At 36.5% G+C, this 23,180-nt stretch overlaps 1 protein-coding gene across 2 annotated transcripts in view; it reads left to right on the top strand.

Annotated features, from left to right (window-relative positions):
• The window catches only part of LOC121409239 (14-3-3 family protein artA-like), a 39,711-nt gene extending 17,293 nt beyond the window's left edge, over positions 1 to 22,418 (top strand). For both annotated transcript variants that reach the window (XM_041601108.1, XM_041601109.1), the window contains exons 2-6: positions 8,025 to 8,236; positions 13,223 to 13,329; positions 17,679 to 17,816; positions 18,571 to 18,770; positions 20,510 to 22,418. In XM_041601108.1, the coding sequence (XP_041457042.1) occupies positions 8,025 to 8,236; positions 13,223 to 13,329; positions 17,679 to 17,816; positions 18,571 to 18,770; positions 20,510 to 20,577 (725 nt within the window). In that variant the 3' untranslated portion in view covers positions 20,578 to 22,418. The remainder of the gene's footprint in view (positions 1 to 8,024; positions 8,237 to 13,222; positions 13,330 to 17,678; positions 17,817 to 18,570; positions 18,771 to 20,509) is intronic.
• Positions 22,419 to 23,180: the final 762 nt, after the last annotated feature.

The raw sequence follows: 23,180 nt of genomic DNA, 5'->3' as shown, positions 1-23,180 counted from the left end.
TGCACATGTTGCACAGCTCTCAATCAGCAAGGCGAGCAAGGAAGAAATACCGGTACATGTGTTTGAGATGGTTTGTTTGCCATGCATGACATACAAGCTACGCATGTTGGGGATGATCTTTTACATCTAATTTTAATTTACCTCAACGTTTTCCTTCAAAAAAGGTTTTATTGTAATTCAAAAAATAATATGATATTTTAGTATATTTTTATATAGATAAATAATTCCCCGAGTTTCCTAAGTTTGCCAAATTAATGAGATAAAAGTTAACAGAACGAGTGACAATCTATCCCAGCCACATGAAGTTTATCGTCGGTGATATCGTCTGCTGCTATTCGTTGAGTTGATTTGCCTTCAGGTTCGGATTATATTCACCTTACGTTATATCATTATTAGGTGGTCTGTCTATGACAGATCACCTATTGTTTTCGTCAGAATTTTCTTTATTTCTTTCTTTCTTTCTTTATTCTTGGCACCTATGTTTGTCGCCAACTTTTCTTGGAATTGGCTGAATCAATTTTGCTGATTTTTTCGTCATATATAAAAGTCTATCATAGAGACGGCATACTAAGCTTTTCAAGGTCATATGGTCATGATGACATCATCTACGCGCCATTTTGTAAAATTCTTCATTTGATCATATCTTCATTATCAATTATCAAAAATCAACAATATTTACATGACATTAACTTCAGGTCAAAGGTCAACTGTCAATGTCATCAAAGGTCATGTAAAGGTCATGACGCGCGCGTAACGCCTTAACGCAACGCAGAAACACCGTTTTTTTTAATATCATTGAATTGATAATGAAATTCTGAGCAATTTGATACCTTGATCAACCTTCTACGACCATTGATAACAAAATTAACACCCGTTAAAATTTGCAGCACGTGTGCGCGCGAGCTCTCACTATACATGAAGGCCATATATGTGCAAAAACATGCCTATTGCAAATTCACTGTAGCTCTTTAAATAGTCCGTTGACCCCCATTTTTTTTCATATATCGATAGAGTATGAGTTGTAGATTTTATTTCATGTCACCAGTGTCCCTCAATTTGATCATGATGTCATCAAAATGGCGTCGGAAGTCAAAATATCTGTTTTCCTTGTTATGACGTCATATAATAATTATGCAAATTAGGCTCTAACTCCGTGAATATTGGTCAATTTTCGCCCAATTTTCGATAGGTTGTAGCTTAGGTCTTACTCTTCATGAGTTATTGCCTTTATTTTTCATTTTAATAAACGGATCATCCTGAAAAATTTCAAATAATAAAGGCATGTCATTTTTCCTCATTTTGCGTGTAATCTCTATGGGACATGACTTTTTCTCAAAACTAGATTCGACATTCCTCTATTTCGTGAGCCATATCTCCATTTTTTCTTGTCAGTTTTCCCTGAGCTTTTAGTATGTTGTAGCTGAGATTCTAATCTTTCGTGAGTGTGCCCTCCATTTTTTGATCAGATGCCGGGATCATGCCCGTATTTCGCTTGCAAAATTGGAATTGTAATTCTCAAATTTGCTTATGTGTAATCTCTATGGGGAATATCGTGGCTCAATGGATAACGCATTTGACTTGCTTTCTCGGGGGCGCAGGTTTGAGTCCTGGGGTAAACAGGATTTTTTTTTCCAATTTTTTTCTTTTTACCACCTCTTACATGATGCTTTATGATAATTAAAAGGTATAAAAGTTTAAATTTACCAAGATAAAACAGATTATAATTAAATTTTTCTATATCACATGTATTGTCATACATCAAAGAGTCCCTTTTCACAGTGCTTTATCATCTCCCATCTTTCACAAGTATTCCATCCATAATGAACATTCCGTCGTCATCATATCATATTGATCTGCATGAACATATCATGATGGCAAGAATAAAGACAGACCACCTAATTCGTCCGCATGACGAATTAAGATCTAGTTTTCCTTCTTATTTTGAAAGAGGTAATAGACACTGTCTGGATGTGGTTATTCATTTTCATGAATTCAATTTGGCCCGCGTGGTGTAGCTAGCACTTGTAGCTGCTGCATGAGTTGGTAGCGAATCGGCATATGATCGTGTTGCAAGTTGAATTGTCCGACTCATCAGCGTAATTCCCCCAATTTACCTCCAACTACGTCACTTTGTTCTTTTCATTATCATTCTCTTCATCTCCAAAATCATCAATTTGAAAATTCAAATCTAGATAAAATTCTGGGTTTTCTTTCATTTCGTGATCGAAGTATTTAGAGACAGTGTGGAGAAAACGTACCCTCGCAACAGGTTTTGCATGCAAGTGGAGCTTCACGTGGGAGAGCCAATCACGCCTCTCGTACAGACAGTGACGTCATCAAATTCAAGTCAATTCAGAGACCGATGCGAGGCATATTTCTGAGAGGCATTTTAGCGTTATTTAATCGGCGATTTTCACCTTATGTATTATTTTCGTTATTTTTGAATGACCCTCTGAAAATCCCCACATAATCACCTTTCCATTGATATAATAAGACCACATTCATAATCAGTACATTTCTCCTTTAAGTGTTGACACCCTCTACACTCATTCGATTGCTTCAATTGTTCAGTTGCTTTATTTCATATTCAACAAAAGGAAATAAAATGATCTTATATAATTACAATGACATTTGAATACTTTATCTTGTAAATATTGATGAAATGGGCCATCCCCATATTTAATATGATTTTTACAATTTGTTAAATTTGCACATGTATATTTTATTTTTATGTTTAATACAAACAAACATGCATAGCTGATCACCTACAAATAACTTACTGTAATGTTGATTAAGTCTGACAACAAGCATGCAAAATGTCTTCAGATCGTAAAGCTATTATAATTCAGGCATGATCAAAGAATAGAACTTAATTGATCAGTTTCTTTGATTGAGGTATCACATAAAGAGCAAAATATGGAACTTTTTATACGCCCATCCTTGATGGAATGTATTATGGTATCACGCTTGGTATCCTTTCGTCCGTCTGTCTGTTAAATTTTCCTTGTAAACACTATAACTTCAGTTTGACTTAACCCTATCTAGGTCTAGTCTGCAGGCACAGACCCTCATTGGAACATTGATCAACAAGTGTGCCTCCACGCAAAGACTAGCACATACAATACTTGCTGTTCCTGAGCGAGAGAGCCTTCAGTACACAAGGCATGAGTAGGCTGCACAATCAGACCCTTATTTCGAGTGAAGGGTTTGCCCAGCAGACTAATCTAGGCCGGGGTATTTTGGGAGTTCCTACATGTATGGCCGGGGGGAGGGCCTCCCAGCCCCCCCCCTAAGATCTCGGCCGTCGACCGTGCGATCGCGCCGAAAATTGGCACGCGGGTTGCCTGGGACATAATCTACAAGATTGTATAGTAATTTATTTCATGCGAATCGCTATTAAGTGATTATGCTAATTTATGCGTAATTAGTATGCGAAATCATACTTTTTCCTGTAACTCCCTAAATAAAGCTCCAAATGTACTAATTTTTGGTATAGAAAATCTTTGTGGTGTCCTTAGCAAGTGTACATGAAAAAAATTGTGATATCGAATCATTTTCTTATGTATTATATTGTTTTTTTCAATTTCTTATGTATTTCTTTGTTTTTTTTTTACCTTTTGTTTGTCATTGTTTTTTCAATGAAATTTGTTGGGGACTCTTCTGTGATCATAAAAAGCATAAAATGAATACATTTAGACTAGCAAAACTAAAAATAATCATACATTTATGAATTTTGGTTGAAAACACAATTTGCATTGACTTTGTACACGAAATCGCGTTTTTGAGCCATTTTCGGTCTGACATGCACTTACACAATGTTGCGTAATTTCGGAACCACGTACCCGGGTGACGCAAAATTGGTCTCAAAAGTTGCGCAAGACTTGAAAGTAAAGTCAGCGAGCGGCGCGGTCAAAGAATTTCGCACTGCGAAAATATCGCGCGATTTGTGGGGGGGGGCCTCCGAGGCCCCCCGGCCTAGATAGGGTTAAAGGGGTGGTCCAGGCTGACCTGAAAATATTTATATCTTAATACACAGAGTAGAATTCACTGAGCAAAAAGCCGAAAATTTCATCAAAATCGGATAACAAATAATAAAGTTATTGAAGTTTAAATTTTAGCAATATTTTGTGAAAACAGTTGTCATGAATATTCATTAGGCGAGCTGATGATGTCACATCTCCACTTTCCGTTTTCTTATGTTATTACATAAAATCATATTTTTTTCATTATTTCATACTTGTATAAATAATATGTCTCCCTTATAATGAAATAAGTTGCAGCAATAAATATCTAATGTACTAAATCAGTTCTAAATCAAATTTTTCTAGTTCTTGGAGGAAAAAAAATTAATAAACCTAATTTCATATAATAAAATACAAAAGAGCAAGTGGAGACGTGACATCATCAGTCCACCTAATGAATATTCATGACAACTGTTTTTCCAAATGTTACTAAACTTTAAAATTCAATAACTTTGCGATGTGTTGTCCGATTTTGACGAAATTTGGACCACCCCTTTAACATAAGCTCATATGATGTGGTGTGTATGATACTAGCATAGATCCCGGCAAGCCTAATGATTTGAAGTCAAAGGGTCAAAGATCAAGGTCACAGTGACATATTTTCATCTTACCCTTCTGCAGTCCTTGTAAACGCAATAACTTCAGTCAGTTAAACTTAACCTACAAGTGTAGGCTCATATAATTTGGTGTGTACATGTATGATACTAGCATAGATCTCAGCATGCTATTGATTTTGAGGTCAGAAGGTCAAAGGTGAAGTCTCCACTTTTCTTGCTCGACCAATATCTGCATTTTCCATGTTACAGGCGGGTGTATTATTTGCTCGCCTTAGCGACACTCTTGTTGAGTCCTGTTCCTGTAACCATCTGTCATATATTTTTCTGTATCTTTCAGATTCTTTACATTGTATTGAAAGATAATTTGCATATTGTAGTTCTTGTCTCACATGCCTAGCAGATTGAAACTATAGGCGCCGCTTTTTCAACAGCGGTGACAGCGTCAACATCAAATTTTAACTGAAGATTAAGTTTTTGAAATGGCAGCATAACTTAGAAAGTACATGTAGATGAACCTAGTTCATGAAACTTTAATAAGGTTAATAAGTATTACTGAACATCCTGCCTGAGTTTCAGGTCAGAAGGTTAAGTTTTTGGAATTTCATCAAAACTTCGAAAGTTTATGGATCTGATTCATAAAACTTGGGACATAAAGGTATCACTGAACATCCTGTGCGAGTTTCAGGTCACATGACCAAGGGCAATGGTCATTTAAGGTCAACAAACTTTGGCCATATTGGAGGTATTTGTTGAATTACCATCATAACTTTGATCGTTTATGAAACTTCATAAAACTTGGACATAAGAGTTATCAAGTATCACTGAACATCTACTACGAGTTCCAGGTCATATGACCGGTCACATGACCAAAGTCAAAGGTCATTTAAAGGATAAGTCCACTCCAACACTAAGTTTATTTGAATGAAAAGAGAAAAATCCAACAAGCATAAGACTGAAAATTTCATAAAAATCGGATGTAAAATAAGAAAGTTATGACATTTAAAGTTTCACTTAATTTCACAAAACAGTTATATGCCCATCTTGATTGGTATGCAAATGAGGAGACTGATGATGTCATCCACTCACTATTTCTTTTGTATTTAATTTTATTATATGAAATATGAAATATTCTAATTTTCTCCTTGTTGTCAACTGTCAATTTATCCCTGAAAATTTGGAATTAGCACTGTTTAATACCGTATGGTACAGCCAAGTTGGTCCTTATTGTCAAATCTGTAAAAAAATGAAATATTGTATAATTAAAACAATAAAAAAAATAGTGAGTGAGGGAAATCATCTGTCTCATTTCCATGTCACTGAGTTGTGCATATCACTATCTTGTTCCAAATAAGCTAAAGTTTAAAATGTCATAACTGAACATTATTTTACATCCAATTAAGATGAAATTTTCAGCGTTTATGCTAGCTTTATTTTCATCTGTTACTTCAACATTTTTCTGGGGTGGACTTTACCTTTAAGGTCAGTGAACTTTGTGGCGATTTTGGAGGTAATTATTAGATTGCTGCCATACACTTTCCAAGTTTATTAGTTCATTAAATGTGGATATACATGTAGGGGTAATCACTGACAAGTCTTAGGTCGCATGATCAAGGTCAAATGTCATTTATTGTCAATGAACATAGTATTGAATCATTATATCAAGCCTTGAAATAAACGGGCGCTGAGCGCAAATACGCGCTCTTAAAGCCAATAGTTGCGCCCATAAAGCCCCAAAATCATCAAAATTTTGACGACAGGGCACAAATATTTTCCAGGTAATTGTGCCCGCCGTGAATGAGCAGTGAAGCAATATCATACATGTAATTTAAATATCTCTAAAGCCAAAATCAAGTAATTTTCAATTTACGATAAGCACAGTTTCAAATTGCAAAGTGTATCTTTTTTTCTGTACCATATAAAGTGAGCTACGTCTGTCTTTTTTTTCTGTAATACATGTCCGCGCGTGCTTCCGGTAGCGGTTTTTCCATACTTCACCATGTGCAATATCTAATGCACACATTTCCAGTTGGGATATCACAATTCTCTGATATAGTAATTCCAATTGCACAGGAGATAAATCCCTGTTCACAGCACATACGATGTTTGAGTCTTTTCTCACAGTCGTCGACTTTGCTTGTCAAAACGGAGCCTTAATGATCCAAAATCACTTAGCTTATAGTTGTGAATTATAGCTTTTTTATTTCTTTCTTGGAGAGGGGTAAATATCAGACAATAAATCACTAAACAAGGCTCCATCTAAAAAACAAAGAAATAGGACCCCGTGCTGCTTGCACGCTGTTATCTAGCCAGTTTGAGCTTATGTTCTCTGCCAGAGCTCTGGGTGAGAATTATATCAGTAATGGCCTAAGTGATGGTGATTTTCCATTTCAGATAGAGTTTAGATTTCATGTTAATTTTTGAAAACTGTCAAAAAACTTTATGATTTCTTCGTTGTGATGAATATTTAAGTTATTAATGAATACATTTTCACTGAATTTAGACTCTCCCAGAATGAAAGGCATTTACATGTACTGTGGAGATCTGCAATTTCAAATAACTTGTGAAAAACTTACATGTAAGGTACATGAACCTACAATAGATGTACATAGCCTGTGGCTATGTGCTGGAATTTGAATAGACAGAGTTAGATATTTAATTTCTTCATTTCATTAACATAATTTATTTGCAATCCAAATGCACCTCACAGTCACAATCACACACAAACACTCACCCACACCCGTGATTCTAACCATGAAAAAAAAAAACTTTATTAATTTTTTTTTTCTAAATTTATTATTATTTGATCTGAATTCTCTCTTTCTCCATCTCTCTCTTTTAATATTTTTATTTATTTATTATTTTATTCATTTATTTATTTATTTCTATTTTTTGGGGGGGTTCATTGTTCCTGGTTCATTAAAGATGAAAAATAAATAAGCCCATGTGTGTGTGGTTGTTAAGGGAATTTGGAGTGAGGGTGTCACAACACACTTACATTTAAATCTGATTTCTTAAATGTTTGAATAAACCTATTATTAGCATGCTATTCATGTACTAATTAAAAAATTGCAGGAGCTGCGCTTACTATAAACAAATTTGCAGTGTGGTTCACCGTTATATTCTTTTTTTTTAATTGCTCCTGGTTCCAGAAAATTGCCCCCGGTTCCTGTAGAAAGCCCATGAGCCAGGGGCAATTTTTTGTTTGAAAAATTGCCCCTGGTCTGCAGCTGCTTATTTCAAGGCTTGCATTATATGAATTGTGTTTTTTTGTCAATAATTATAGTAGTTTTCAAAATCAGCACTGCTTCTATATTGAATCGTGTGATGCAGGCGAGCCTGCCAGAGGTGCTCCACTTTATAGTTTGAAATAAATAATCTTTTTGGTATGCACTGTATTACTTGTATTTATCTGTTAAAGCAATATAAATCTTTTTTTCTTTTGCAGAAATGGTTAGCTATATGAAAACGGTGGCCAATTCAAGTGATGAAGATTTATCAGTAGAAGAAAGGAACCTTCTGTCAGTAGCTTACAAGAATGTAATAGGAGCAAGACGTGCTTCATGGCGCATTGTCAGCAGCATTGAGCAGAAAGAAAAAGATAAAACGAAAGAAGGTGACCCAGACAAAGTAGAGGAGGTCAAAAAGGTCAGATTAGAGGTTAGTATTCTTCAATAGTTTGAGATTTATTATACCACATTCAGTTTGCGAACAGTGGTGGCACCATAGCAGCATTTACTGTACTTGTACATTTTTTTTTTGGGGGGGGTGGTGCAAATTACCCCTGTTGCCGCAACTGTATGCAAGCGAATCAGGTCCCAAAGATGCGTCACTCATACCCTACCCCAGGTAAAAGAAATACACGGGGCGACGGGCGAATTCCCCCTGAAATGCCTAAGGTCGCCCCTCAAAATCACCCCAAAATTATGTTTGGGGGCAGCATGAAATCTGGAAGTCGCCCCCGAAATAATTACCAAGCGAACTTGTTAGGCTGCGTGCTCTACACTGCTAGCTCAGTGACCCAAAGCCAGCTGGAACGCACAAGGTCTGTTCTTAACTTTGATAATGTAAAATTTACTTTTTCATTGCATTTTGGAGATACCATCATAAATTTGCGAGAAACTAAGATCGTGAACTCTGAACAAAATACAGTTTTTGTTTCGCAGGTGAGACTATAGGCGCTGCTTTTCCGACGGCAGCTTAGACTTAGAAAGTATATGGACCTAGTTCATGAAACTTGGCCGTAAGGTTAATCAAGTGTTACTGAACATCCTGCCTTAGTTTTCAGTCACACGACCAAGGTCAAAGATCATTTAGGGTCAATGAACATTGGCCAAGTTGGGGGTCTGTTGAATTACCATCATAACATTGAAATTTTATGGATCTGATTCATGAAACTTGGACATAAGAGTAATCAAGTATCACTGAACATCCTGTGCAAGTGTCAGGTCACATGATCAAGGTCAAAGGTCAACAAACTGGCCATGTTGGGGGTATCTGTTGAATTACCATCATAACTTTAAAAAGTTTATGGATCTTATTCATGAAATTTGGACATAAGATTTCAAGTATCACTGAACATCTCATTTGAGTTTCAGGTGACATGACCTAAGTCATAGGTCATTTAAGGTCATTGAATGCGGCTATTTTGGAGGTAGTTATTAGATTGCTGTCCTAACTTAAAAGTTTATAGATATAGTTTATAAAATGTGGATATAGGGGTAATCGAGTATCACTGACAAGTCAGAAGGTCGCATGATCAAGGTCAAATGTCAATTATTGTCAATGAACGTAGTATTGTATCATTATATGAGTGGTGTTTTGTGAATAATTATTTAATAGTAGTTTTCAGAGTCAGCACTGCTGCTATATTGAATCATGCAATGCAGGTGAGGCTGCCAGAGGCGCTCCACTTGTTTCATTTTAGTGATTTTTCGGCGACCCCAGTTCTTAAATCTGAACTAAGCCTTTGGGTGCTGCAGGGAAAAAATTAATTATATTTTTTCGGGGGCTCCATTTTCAATTTTTTTTGTAAAATTTCAGGGCTCCATTTCTACCTTTCAGGGGCTGCTTTTTGCATTTTGAGGGCTCTTTTCAAATGCTACGTTTTTGTATTTTGAGGAATACCTGTTCACTTATTAATGAATTATTACTTATTGTTTAATATTGTATGATTTTTTAAGTTAGTTTTTTCATGCTTAGAATCTTGGATGTGGGTGTGTTTGTGTGGGTGTGACTGTGAGTTGAACTTGGATATAAATGCATTCAATATCTAATTTCTACACCATCTATTCCAGTACAATAACCTGCACTCGGCCATGTAATAAAGGCCCACATACCCTAACTTTTCCTGAAGTTCTTTGAAAACGCAGATCTCCACAAAAATTGCATTTCTCTATGGGGAAGTCTGAATTTGGTGAGAATGAACTCATTAATATTATAACTTAAATATACATGACAAAGAAGAAATCATCAAACTTTATTGGCAGTTTTGAATAATATGCCGACATGTAAACTCTGTCTGAATCAGAAAATCACCATCATTGAGGCCTTTACTGAGCGAATTGTCCCCCAGAGCTCTAGCAGAGACACAGAGCTCAGACTGGCTAGCTAGTACAAGCGCCAATGCAACGCATACGTGCGTGAGCCTCCCGCCGGCCTTGTAAAATAGATGGAGCTTCGTTTGATGATTTATTGTCTGATATTTACCTCATCCCCTAGAAAAAAACAAAAAAAATGATTTTTAAGTTATAATTAGCGAATAAGATAAGTTATTTTGGATGTTACTAGGCCATATTGAAAAGCAAAGCCGAATGACAGCTCACCAATGCGAGCTTACTATACTAGACTCTTGGATTTATTTCCTGTGTAATTCAAATTATTTTATCACAGAATTGTGATATCTGTAGGGGATAATGTGCATTAGAAATTGCACATGGTGGTAGTCATAATGGACTCCTATACATGCAACCGTTTTCCGACCGTTGCATTGGTTTTTTTTTCATACCATGTGTATTGAAAAACATGGTACAGAAAAAAGACGCAACTTCAGAATTTGAAACTGTGCTCATATATTTCCAAGGCTTGTTTATGATTTTGAGAGCGGATTTTTTATTATTTTTAAATGGTAAGCGGAGCTCGAACATATGGCGCTCGTGGGCCACTGAGTTGTTATCGCTCAGCAATAATTTCGGGGGCGACATTGAGATTTTATGTCACCCCTGAAAGCATGATTTTGGGTGATTTCGACGGCGACTTTAGGCATTTCCAGGGCGAATTCGCCCGCCGCCCCTGTGTATTTTTTTTGCTGTGCTCTAGAAATTTTTGGTAACAGTCAGTGCCTGAGTATACATGCATACCTGCCAACCATTTCTATTTTGAATTTTAAAACCAAAATTTAGATTTTTAAAACAAAAATTCTGATTTTGGGGTAAATCAGTTGTTTGACCATGCATTGGTTGATAAGGCCATATCTTAGCAACCATTTGACCTTGGGGCAAATGTATTTCAGATTTTTCGTCAGACATTTAAGGGAACATTTGGTGTGAGTTTAAAGAAAATCAGAGGGGGTCAGGTGACAAACATAGGTTGATTGACATGGATTGACCCTTATGCTTACAAGTTTGATTTGTCTCTTTTTATTAGAATCTACTTTTCGTTGGGGTGTAGCTTGTCCTTTATGATGACCATGATGGCCCCCCCCTTGTGATTTCGGCCGCCGTTCATGCAATCGTGCCGAAATTTTGCATGCACATTCGTTACCACACACATGTACATGTAAACTACAAGGCAGTAAAAAAGAATTCTGAAAATATTTTTTTTCTTATGAATAAAATATGCAATATATTTATTCATGAAAAAACATATACATATTTAACACCTGATTTCACTTCAAATTTTCTTCTTTTTCCAAATGTCATCTTTATAATCTAATTCAAAGGTTTTCCACAAAGAAAAATTGTGAAAGCCAATTTTTTCCTACGTTTTTGTCTCACCTGCGAAGCAAAGTGAGACTATAGGCGCCGCTTTTCCGACGGCGGCGGCGACGGCGGCGGCGGCGTCAACATCAAATCTTAACCTGAGGTTAAGTTTTTGAAATGACATAACTTAGAAAGTGTATGGACCTAGTTAATAAAACTTGGCCATAAGGTTAATCAAGTATTACTGAACATCCTATTAGAGTTTCATGTCACATGACCAAGGTCAAAGGTCATTTAGGGTCAATGAACTTAGACCATGTTGGAGGAATCAACATCGAAATCTTAACCTGAGGTTAAGTTTTTGAAATGTCATCATAACTTAGAAAATATATGGACCTAGTTCATGAAACTTGGACATAAGGTTAATCAAGTATCAATGAACATCCTGCATGAGTTTCACGTCACATGACCAAGGTCAAAGGTCATTTAGGGTCAATGAACTTTGGACGAATTGGGGATATCTGTTGAATTCCCATCATAACTTTGAATGTTTATGGATCTGATTCATGAAACTTGGACATAATAGTAATCAAGCATCACTGAACATTTTGTGCAAGTTTCAGGTCACATGATCAAGGTCAAAGGTCATTTAGGGTCAATGAACTTTGGCCGAATTGGGGATATCTGTTGAATTCCCATCATAACTTTGAAAGTTTATGGATCTGATTCATGAAACTTGGACATAATAGTAATCAAGCATCACTGAACATTTTGTGCAAGTTTCAGGTCTCATGATTAAGGTCAAAGGTCATTTAGGGTCAATGAACTTTGGCCGAATCGGGGGTATCTGTTGAATTACCATCATAACTTTGAAAGTTTATTGGTCTAGTTCGTTAAACTTGGACATTAGAGTAACCAAGTATCACTGAACATCCTGTGCGTGTTTCAGGTCACATGTCCAAGGTCAAAGGTCAATGAACTTTAGCCGAATTGGGTGTATCTGTTGAATTACCATCATAACTTTGAAAGTTTATGGATCTGATTCATGAAACTTGTACATAAGAGTAATCAAGTATCACTGAACATCCTGTTCCAGTTTCAGGTCACATGATCAAGGTCAAAGGTCATGTAAGGTCAATGAACTTTGGCCATGTTGGGGTTTTTTGTTGAATAACCATCATATCTCTGTAAGTTTATTGGTCTAGTTCATAAAAAGAGGACATAAGAGTAACCATGTATCACTGAACATCTTGTGCGAGTTAGAGTAGTATGCAAAGTCAGCACTGCTGCTATATTGAACCGCGTGATGCAGGTGAGACGGCCAGAGGCATTCCACTTGTTAAATTTTTTTATTGAAAATTGTTACAGACCATTTAACTAAATTAAACTTACTTGGCGTCGCAATGCTATACATGTACCTATATATCGCGAATTTGGTCTCAAAAGTTGCGCGAGACTTTAAAAAAAAGTCATAAAATTTTGCAGTGCTCTCTTTTTGCGTTTCGGAAAAAATCGCGCGAAACTTTAAGGGGTGGCCATCTTAGCCCCCCAGTCCTTTTAGGGTTAATTATAAAGGGCTATTTTTTAGTCCATTGAGGGGAAAGGGAACCATTTATCATATTCTCTAATGATTTTCTGCTTCTCCTTATTTTTTCATTTTGTAATTTGTTTAAACATGTTCTTAACCAAACCAGATCTTGTTAGCCATTTTCCTTGTTTTTTTCAGATTGAGAAGGAGCTGAAAGACATCTGTGAAGACATCCTAAACCTTCTACGGGATTCCTTGAAAAAAAATGCTAAAGAAAATGAGTCTAAAGTATTTTACCATAAAATGTAAGTAGTCCTCTGTATGTAATGTATGTTTCGTAGTAGGGCTGAGTCAAAATGTTAAAAGGCTGTTCAAACAAGGAGTTTTAAGAGATGGAGCACAATCCAACACATTTCCTTTAAAGCCACTTTAATGCCAAGGATAAATATGTTAGACTTGTTCTTCACTGATTTTTCTAGCAGATTGAAGACAAAAGATTCCTGCCTAAGCCTTAAGTCACAGTTCAGAGCGGCAACCGACTGATTCGTAGCCTGCTCGGGCGCAGCTGGAAGTGCTGAACGATTTTTTTTTAGAAGTCGAGCAGTGCCCGGTTGATTACCCATTACTCAAGGCCAAATCTGGGTCAAATCGGGGAACTTAGAAAGTATATGGACCTATTTCGTGAAAATTTTACTTAAGGGTAATCAAGTATTACTGAACATCCTGCCTTAGTTTCAGGTCACATGAACAAGGTCAAAGGTCATTTACATGTACATGTAGGGTCAATGAACTTAGACCATGTTAGGGGAAGCAATATCAAAATCTTAACCAAGGATTAATTTTTTGAAATGTCATAACTTAGAAAGTATATGGACCTAGTTCAAGACACGTGGACATAAAGGTAATCAAGTGTTAAAGGACAAGTCCACCCCAACAAAAACTTGATTTGAATAAAAAGAGAAAAATTCAACAAGCATAATACTGAAAATTTCATCAAATTCGGATGTAAAATAAGAAAGTTATGGCATTTTAAAGTTTCGCTTCATTTTCAACAAAATAGTAATATGAACGAGCCAGTTGCATCCAAATGAGAGAGTTGATGACATCACTCATTATTTCTTTTGTATTTTATTGTATGAAATATGAAATATTTTTATTTTCTCGTCATTGTCATGTGAAATGGAGTTTCATTCCTCCCTGAACACGTGGAATTCCATTATTTCAACGTGTTGTGCTTCAGGCAAGGAGGTCCTAATCGTCAAATTCGTAAAAATTGAAATATTGTAAGATTCAAACAATAAAAAACAAAAGAAATAGTGAGTGAGTGACATCATCAACTCTCTCATTTGGATGTAACTGGCTCGTTCATATAACTATTTTGTTGAAAATAAGCGAAAATTTGAAATGTCATAACTTTCTTATTTTACATCCGATTTTGATGAAATTTTCAGCATTGTGCTTGTCTGATTTTTCTCTATTGATTCAAATCAACATTTTTCTGAGGTGGACTTGACCTTTAATGAAAAACCTGCCTTAGTTTTAGGTCACATGACTAAGGTCAAACGTCACTTAGGGTCAACAAATAAGAGCAATTAACAATTTATTCGACACTTTTTTACCCTAGAATCATGATTAGAATCATGATTCAAATCACGATTCTGCAGAATCACGATTGCGTTTAGTCAAAATTGAATATAATCATGATTAGAATCACAAACATGAAACACGAAAAAAGGGGCGTTTGGAAAGACGTTTCTGTAGAATCACGAACGAAAAAGGTCGTATAAACGATATCGTGATTTGAATCATGATTCTATGACGTCATTGTGTCGTGCTTCTTCCGGGTTCGACTCAAAGGCGCGCGCTGTGTTTCGTGCAGGTTAATTTTCGTGTAGCAGTATTGCCAGCATTTAGGAATTATCATTCTGTGTATTGTACCCCGGGGTTGTACTGTAGCGTCATTTGTATATTTCATTGTTTTCATCAATCATTTCTTCAAGTTCCAAAGGCACAAATTGGACTGATCGACGATGAATTAACTCAGGGCTCTGCTTGTGCTTTGGCCCGTGCTTTGGGCTCAGCCTGAAGCACAAGCATCCCTTACCGGGATTCACAGAAATAAGACGATCCTTTTCAGCGGCGCTTGCGAGGGAGGGATTTCAACGGAGATGTGGCACCGCCTGTCGAGACAAAATTAACAGAATTCTTGCCCAGTTCAGGACCATCATAGACAAGAAAAATCGATCGAGAGGTGGGAGGGAGGATAATGACCCCTTCTGGTTCCCGATCAAAAACAATATGAGGTACAATACACGGAATTCTGGAAGTAAAAGATTTATTTTTCGGAAGCCGAGTAAGCGTTGCACTTGCACAAACGTTTGCTCGTTAGCTCCGGCGGCAGCAAAAATCTAGCAGCCGACGTGAAGTTAGAAACACGTGCGAAAATGTTGACCTATACTTCCTGGGTCAAACTGCGCACTGTGATGCGCACTGGATCTGCCCGAATTCAGGGAGAAACAGCATTAGAAAGATGGTCGTATAAACGCTGATTCTGTCGGATCGTGATTCATGCTGCTGTTTTGAATCATGATTCAAATTGTGATTCAAATCATGATTCTGGGTCGAGGTCGCATAAACGCAGCCTAAGTATCCCTAAACATCCTGTGCGAGTTGCCAAGGTCAAAGGTAATTTTGGGTCAATGAACATTGATAATGTTGGTATTGTGGAATTGTCATAACTTAAGTTAAATAGATTTAGTTCATGAAGCTGGATATAAAAATAACCATGTATCCCTGAATATCATGTGCGTGTTTCACGTCACATAACCAAGATCAAAAGTCAATTAAGGTCAATGAACTTTGGCTGTGTTGGGTGTATTTGTCGAATTGGCATCATAACTAAAACATTATGGAAATAAGTTGCAGCAATAAATAACTAATGCACTTAATCAGTTGTCAGTCCAATTGGTTAGTTCTTGGTAGAAAATGTGTGCATGAACCTAATTTCATGTGATAAAATCCGAAAGCACAAGTGGGGATATGACATCATCAGCGCACCTTCTAGGTATTCATGTAGACATGCCTCGAAATGTTTCACCAGAATGATGCTTGTAACTTTGTTACTTGTTATTTAATTTTCAAGTTTTTAGCCTGAATTTCAGGCTTGAGCATCCTTTAGTAAATATACGCAACTATATCAAAATGTACCGTAGGTCTACATTGGTCTATACGCAACAAAACACCATTACATGTACTAGTCTTAAAAGGTGTTTTGAGAAACTGGGGCATTTTGGCATAATGTTGTGTAGGAGTGGGGAGCAGTTGCGTAGGCTTACATTCTCTTGCTCTTTGCCAATAGTAAGCAAAAAAAATTAAACATGTTTAATTGTATCCCCCGAACAGAGTTCGGAGGATACTATGGATTTGGCCTCGTTGCGCCGCCACAGAAATTTCCTTGTGAGCACTCTATCAGCTGCATTTCTTTTCCGATCATCTTCAAATTTGGTATGAAGGTCGAGTATGGTAAAGCAAAGCCGCTAATTGATTTTGGTGTGGGCAGAGACATTGTTGCCATGGTAACAAAAGTTTTTGTCTCACCAGAGGTGAAGGTGACACTGAGGGATCCAAACGTCCGTCTGTCACAAACCTTATGACACATAACTCCACAACAGTTAGTCACTTTTCAACCAAACTTGGATGGTAGATGGACTGGGGGAACCTGCATGTTATGCTGCTGTCAGAGGTCACATGGTAAGCTCAAAGGTCATTATCAGGTCAATGTTAAAGTTTACATGCAAGACTCTTTTATGACACCTAACTCCACAACCGTAAGTCACTTTTCAACCAAACTTCGATGGTGGATGGACTTGGGGGACCTGCATGTTATGCTCTAGTTGGAGGTCACATCGTAAGGTCAAAGGTCATTTTTCAGGTCAAAGTTAAAGTTTACATGCAAGACTCTCTTATGACACCTAACTCCGCAACCGAAAGTCACTTTTCAACCAAACTTGGATGGTAGATGGACTTGGGGACCTGCATGTTATGCTGCAGTTGGAGGTCACATGATAAGGTCAAAGGTCATTTTCTGGTCAACGTTTAAGTTTACATGCAAGACTCTCTTTCTCCGCAAACTTTAGTCACTTTTCAACCAAACTTGGATGGTAAATGTAGATGGGCTTGATGGGCCATGCATGCAAGGTTCATTTTTCTCCATAATAATTGTATTTATTTGTCAAATTTCTGTGTGAGCTCTATATATCGCAATGACGGATGACGCTGTGGGTTCAGAGGATACATCTGCTCGGCTGCGCGACCCGCCGAGCATCTCTAGTTTTTTTGTGTGTGCCTCCCGCATACCAATTTTGCATTCCTAAGCATATGCATGTACTTACTTGCTTAGACTTGTGTATGCAAAGCGAATGGCGGCGTTGTATAGTCTCTACGTAATTATGCAGCTCTATTCAAGTCCTGGTGTGAACTGTGAAAGCCCCTTCAGCTGCAATAGTTTCCTAAGATAAATAATTTTGAAACCAATAAACTAATCAGTGCTGTCTTTAATTTTCTCTAGACCAAACCTGGATATGTATGAATAAAAGTACCAATACTGTTCCCAAAATTAATGTATACTATTGATTTACTTGTTCTTTATTAATAGGGAGGGAGACTACCAACGATATCTAGCAGAGTTCTTGGTCACGGATCAACGTAAGGAAGCTTCAGATGCCAGTCTTAAAGCATACAAAAGTGCTAGTGAAATTGCAGGATCAGGTTTACCACCAACACATCCTATTAGGTATTTCCATCAATTGTGACTACAACTTCATGTCCATCTACTCTGATGATAGCTTACTGTTCTTCTTTTCAATATTTGTTCCTTTGTTTTAATGAAGTGCCGCAGGTATTGTGAAAAATAATATTTCTTAAAATTGCAATATACAGTGTCTCCCACAAAAAAATGAAACTGGGATTTAGCGATGATTTGTCATAACTAATCACAAATACAATGGACAAATGACCTATCATTAAGAGTATTCCTCATTCACGCATGAGTAGGCAAAACAATTGGAGGAAAGGATTTTTTAAAACTCATTCGCCGGAGGGTATGAATATCAAAAAGAAAATAACATACCTAAAAACTTCAATATCTGCTTTTTAATTTGATACCTTAATCACAGAAAATGGTCAAGAAGTAAAAAACTTCTGTTTCTTTGAAACAATGCTTGTATTTCCATAATTTCATTAAACAAAACATGTTTTCATTGGTTGCTCACAGAAGCTATTACACGATTAACAAATGACGTAATGCATGGCTGATCGTCAGCAAAACAGAGTGTTGAGTGAGTCTGAACGCTAGCCTGTAAAACCTCTTCATTTTATGCAATTATTGAAATTCAAGCCTTATTTCAAATAAACAGAATTAATCAACAAAATATTTTTTTTTAATTTAAAATTATGCTGCAGTAGAAAATTAGCAGACGGGAAGGAGAAACTAATTTCTTTTTCTTTTTTCAATTGCCTCCTTTCTCCAATATTATTGTTGCTGACAGGTTGGGCCTGGCACTCAACTTCAGCGTGTTCTATTATGAGATCATGAATTCCCCAGACCGTGCCTGTCGCCTGGCCAAGACTGCATTCGATGATGCCATCGCAGAGCTAGATGCTCTCAATGAGGATAGCTACAAGGATTCAACCCTGATAATGCAGCTCTTGAGGGACAACCTAACGCTATGGACTTCTGATCTTCCTAGTAAGTTGTATAGGACTACTCTCGTAGGGTAAAGTCCAGGAATAATGATGGGGAGAAAATAACAAATTTAGGATTGATGGTTGAATTGGATCCACCTAGACTGATTGAATACTGTGCACTGTTTTAGAAATTTGCCAACTGTTCCTATTTAATAGGTAAAGTCCAGTATTGGTAACGATCTCAAAATGACTTTTTACAGAATGTAATATCATGACCACCCAAGTGTCTGTTTGTATGAATAAAAAATATGTGCCAAAGGATTCTGGAAGAAATTTTGTAATTGCTGAGAAATAAACAAAATAAGCGCGGATTCGGTCACTTCCGTCGGGTCTTTATTCCAGCAATATTAATACACTCTCCCACGTGTGCCTATCTGTGTTGGTGATCTTCAGTGTGAACATTTTCAGCGTAGATTTCAAGATTTCACAAATTTAAGTTTATGTAACTGTACCATATCTATATCCTCGATGATATTCTGACAATTAAGCCTGTTTGTACAGACTTTCTCATGAAATCAGTGTTTACTGCAACTACTGGCATTTCTATTTAATAGGTACAGTGCCCCTTTTTGCGCCACTTTTTCGACTGTGGTGTCGTCAACATTGAAATCTTAACCAAGGTTAAGTTTTTGAAATGTCATAACTTAAAAAGTATATGGACCTATTACATGACACTTAGACATAATGGTAATCAAGTATTACTGAACATCCTGCCTGAGTTTCAAGTCACATGACCAAGGTCAAAGGTCATTTAGGGTCAATGAACGTACACTATGTTGGGGACTCGATATTGAAATCTTAACCAAGGTTAAGTTTTTGAAATGTCATCATAACTTAAAAGTATATTGACCTAGTTCATAAAACTTAGACCTTTAAGTGTAATAGTGTATTACTGAAGATCCTCCACAGTCATGGGAAATCCTGGAAATTTTTTTGCTCATGGAAAACTCAGGGAATTTCGAAAATTTGTGAAAAAGTCATGGAATGGCATTTACCTCTTGGCTTTGGCAGCTATCCAGTTTGTCGTGTCTCGCAACTGTCATACCCTGATCGTACTCTATTTTAATTGGTGTTCATGATTTCCATTTTTCCCAGTTTTGTGACATCCCAAATGCTACATAACTCACAGGAAGTCATGGAAAGTAGCAATTTAGTTATGGAAAAGCCATGGAATTCTGTTTTGAAATATTTGTGGGAACACTGAACTGATTAAGGTCAAAGGTTATTTAGAGTCAACAAACTTGTTAACGTAGGGGGTATTTGTGAAATTGTCATCACACATGGAACTTAAGGGCCTGAATTCACAAAGGTGGTTTTGAAAACCCACGGTTGAGTTCATGGTTTATGCAGATTTCGTGTATAAATTACGCTTAATTTATTGCGTATCGGGTGCGTGTATAAAACATGTCCAGTGCTGATGCGTGCTTTTGTCACGGTGCGATAAATTGACGCCTGTTACCATGGTTAGATACGCTGTTTTATTCATGAGTCTACTGTTCGAAGAGTGGACTCATGAATAAAAACAGTGGACTCATGAATTTGATTTTCTCATCCATGGTTTGCTGCACTAAACCCAATTATGGTGAATGGGAGCTGAAACAAGTATGCAACAGCAGCTCGGCTCAAGCTAGGGTAATTATGTTGCATTATTGTAGAGCGCTAGAGACTTCTGATTAACGTATGTGAGTAATGACTTTATAGGCAAGTACGTATACTATTATTATTGTTTGTTTCTTACAGAGAATGATGGAACGGAGAAGCCAGACATAGAGGACCTTGAAGATACGCAACAGCAGGAAGCATCTTAATCTAAGGTCGTAGGTCACTTGGACTCATTCTCCAACACACAGATTAGAAGCAATGTTTATCTACAATGCAGTTGTGTGTTTCTAGTTTCATTTTATCATACTAATCAACTTGCTTTACCTCCTTTCTCTGTAAACTGCACAGATTCGATTTTAAAAATTGTCACTAACTCTTGAAAGAAATATTGGGTAATGGTTACTTCTTGAAACAAATATAGAATTGTACTTGTTCAGGATGAACACACAAGACATTGAAATAATTTATTACTTGTGTTGTGTGGAGATATTTTAGTTGTAGAAACTGCATAAATTAACAAGTTGTCCAAAAAGCACATATTTATAACAAGGAAGGAAAAAAGACCATCTTTGCATTGTAGTTACCAAATGGTTAATAGAAATCTATGATTGTGAAATATATACACTTTAAAATGTAATGTGTACCTATATTGTGTAAGATATTGTAATTTTTGAGCTTCGTATAATGCATTAGGCAAAGAAAAACAAAATTTGAAAAAAAAAATACAAAAAAAGGAGAAAAAATATGAATGTGTATATATTTAGTCATTCTTATTAATCAATTGTTTCAAATGTGTGTTCCGTTTGATACTTGCTATGTCACTAGTTTTTATTGGCTGGATTAGATATATACCAATGCATATAAGAGACATTCTCTCTCTTTTTTTTTAATTGTGGCACTATGTGATGTATGATGATGTAGTTTTTTTTTCTGCTGTAAGTATTTTCTAGTTGTGGGTTTCGAAAGTGCCATCGGAATGATGGGGCTACATCAAGAACCTCCAAATACATGGAAAGTAAAATAGAAAAATGTTATTTGAAAAGAAAAGTCTGATGCACTATTCCAGCAAGAAGTGATATCTGAAGATAATTGAATGTGGAGTGAGAGCTTTATTTGGTTCCAAAATACTTTGTAATCCTATGCTTTCCTCGGTTCTTATTCATTCCCCCATCCACCCTATTATTTGTTTTGTTTATACAGTGCAAAAAAATGGTTTTGTGAATATTATGAAAATTTTTAATGAATCTGGTTGATATTTTGAGTTTCTTCTTTGCTTTTTCCTGTGAAGTAAGCCTATGCGATCCATATCACTTATTTTCTATGTCACTTTCTATTGTTTGTGGTACCCAATGTATTTTTTTCAATAGTTGATAATTTATTTTTAAAGGGGTGCATTTTTAGAGTATGAAGGCTCGAGAGGATGACTGTCTAGGTGTCTCTTTGACAGTGTTAAGTATGATAAGAGATGTATAGAAGTGATCCGTAGAATGCCATCTTATATCTCTACATGGTTGAAACAAATGGAAGTTGTATGTACAATGATGGCACAGGGCTGACTTCAGATTGATGATGACACATTTTGGGGCTCAATTGTCATAAGATGGCAGCTTCCACCAATTCTGCCTTGGTTTAAAAGAGACTCTGTACTGACCGACAAGAAGAACATTGCAGAGGGACAATCAATTCCAGGACTAGAATGACAAAACCCAGTCAGGCCTGGAGGGGGTTAGGGATACTTTGTAAGTTGTCTTGCCCAATTTGAAGTGTTTAGGGTTTTCAGAATGAATCAGAGTTGGTTTATCAAGGTGTCGTTTGCAGTATTTATTAATGACTTGCAACCACATTACTTTGGTTTGGTCCTTAAAAGTCTAATGGTCATCACAGGAACTGTATTTCCATTTGACCATGTGTGTGACTGAACATGTAAAGAAATTATTGAATGCAAAATATAAATGCAAATTTGATGTAACTTGAAGGAGTAATACTTGTTTGGCAATCAACATTTATGTGTCTAAAGGACATGTAGTGGGATGGGAATAGCTTGTTTGTGGTGGAAAAAAACTTCAGGAGGAACATTCATTTTTCTTATTGTTCTAGAAAATTACTAACTTCAATCGTACTGCAGTTTTCTTTTAAATTTTAAAAAATAAACTGTACACTGTACCCAAGTGTGTTTTTAGGGGAAAATTAGATGTGCTAGTTTGACTTGTGTGAATGTAATGATTGCTGTTTAAAATTGTACTGGTGGTGTTTAAACTTGTTGATATATTTTCTTCTCGTTATGATCAATGACATTTGTGTTCTTGATCTTGTTGATATTGAAGATGCTCATAGTTTTACATACATGGATGAAAATTGGCGGAATTCAAGTAATTCTGGTGTAGATTCCCTCTATAGATTTTGATTTTCACATGTTATTCTGAGACAATCTCCGATTTTTTTTTTAATCCTTACAAATCCCTGCAGATTGTTAGTATTAACTGCCATGACATACACCGGCCTATTGACCAGAGCCTTATAAAATAAAGCTTAGCTGTTGAGCATGGAACTGATTAGTTGCATTGGATATTGTGTATGATCAATCATAAATATCTACCCTAAAATGGCATAAAATTAGTTGCTTCTTTGCTTAAATTAAAGGGGGGGGGGGGTATTGTTAGAACTACAATCATATACTTGTAGATTGTTTAACTTCTTCCCTCCATTCAAAATATGTTAAGCAAATTTCTCCAAAACAACTGTCATTATTTGGAACAATTGATAAAATGGTTTATGCAGTTGACTCCCCTATTGATGAAGATGACTGTGT

Source organism: Lytechinus variegatus, chromosome 2 (genome assembly GCF_018143015.1).
Source record: "Lytechinus variegatus isolate NC3 chromosome 2, Lvar_3.0, whole genome shotgun sequence".
In the NCBI taxonomy this organism is placed as follows: domain Eukaryota; kingdom Metazoa; phylum Echinodermata; class Echinoidea; order Temnopleuroida; family Toxopneustidae; genus Lytechinus; species Lytechinus variegatus.
This window is presented reverse-complemented; position numbering and strand designations above follow the sequence as displayed.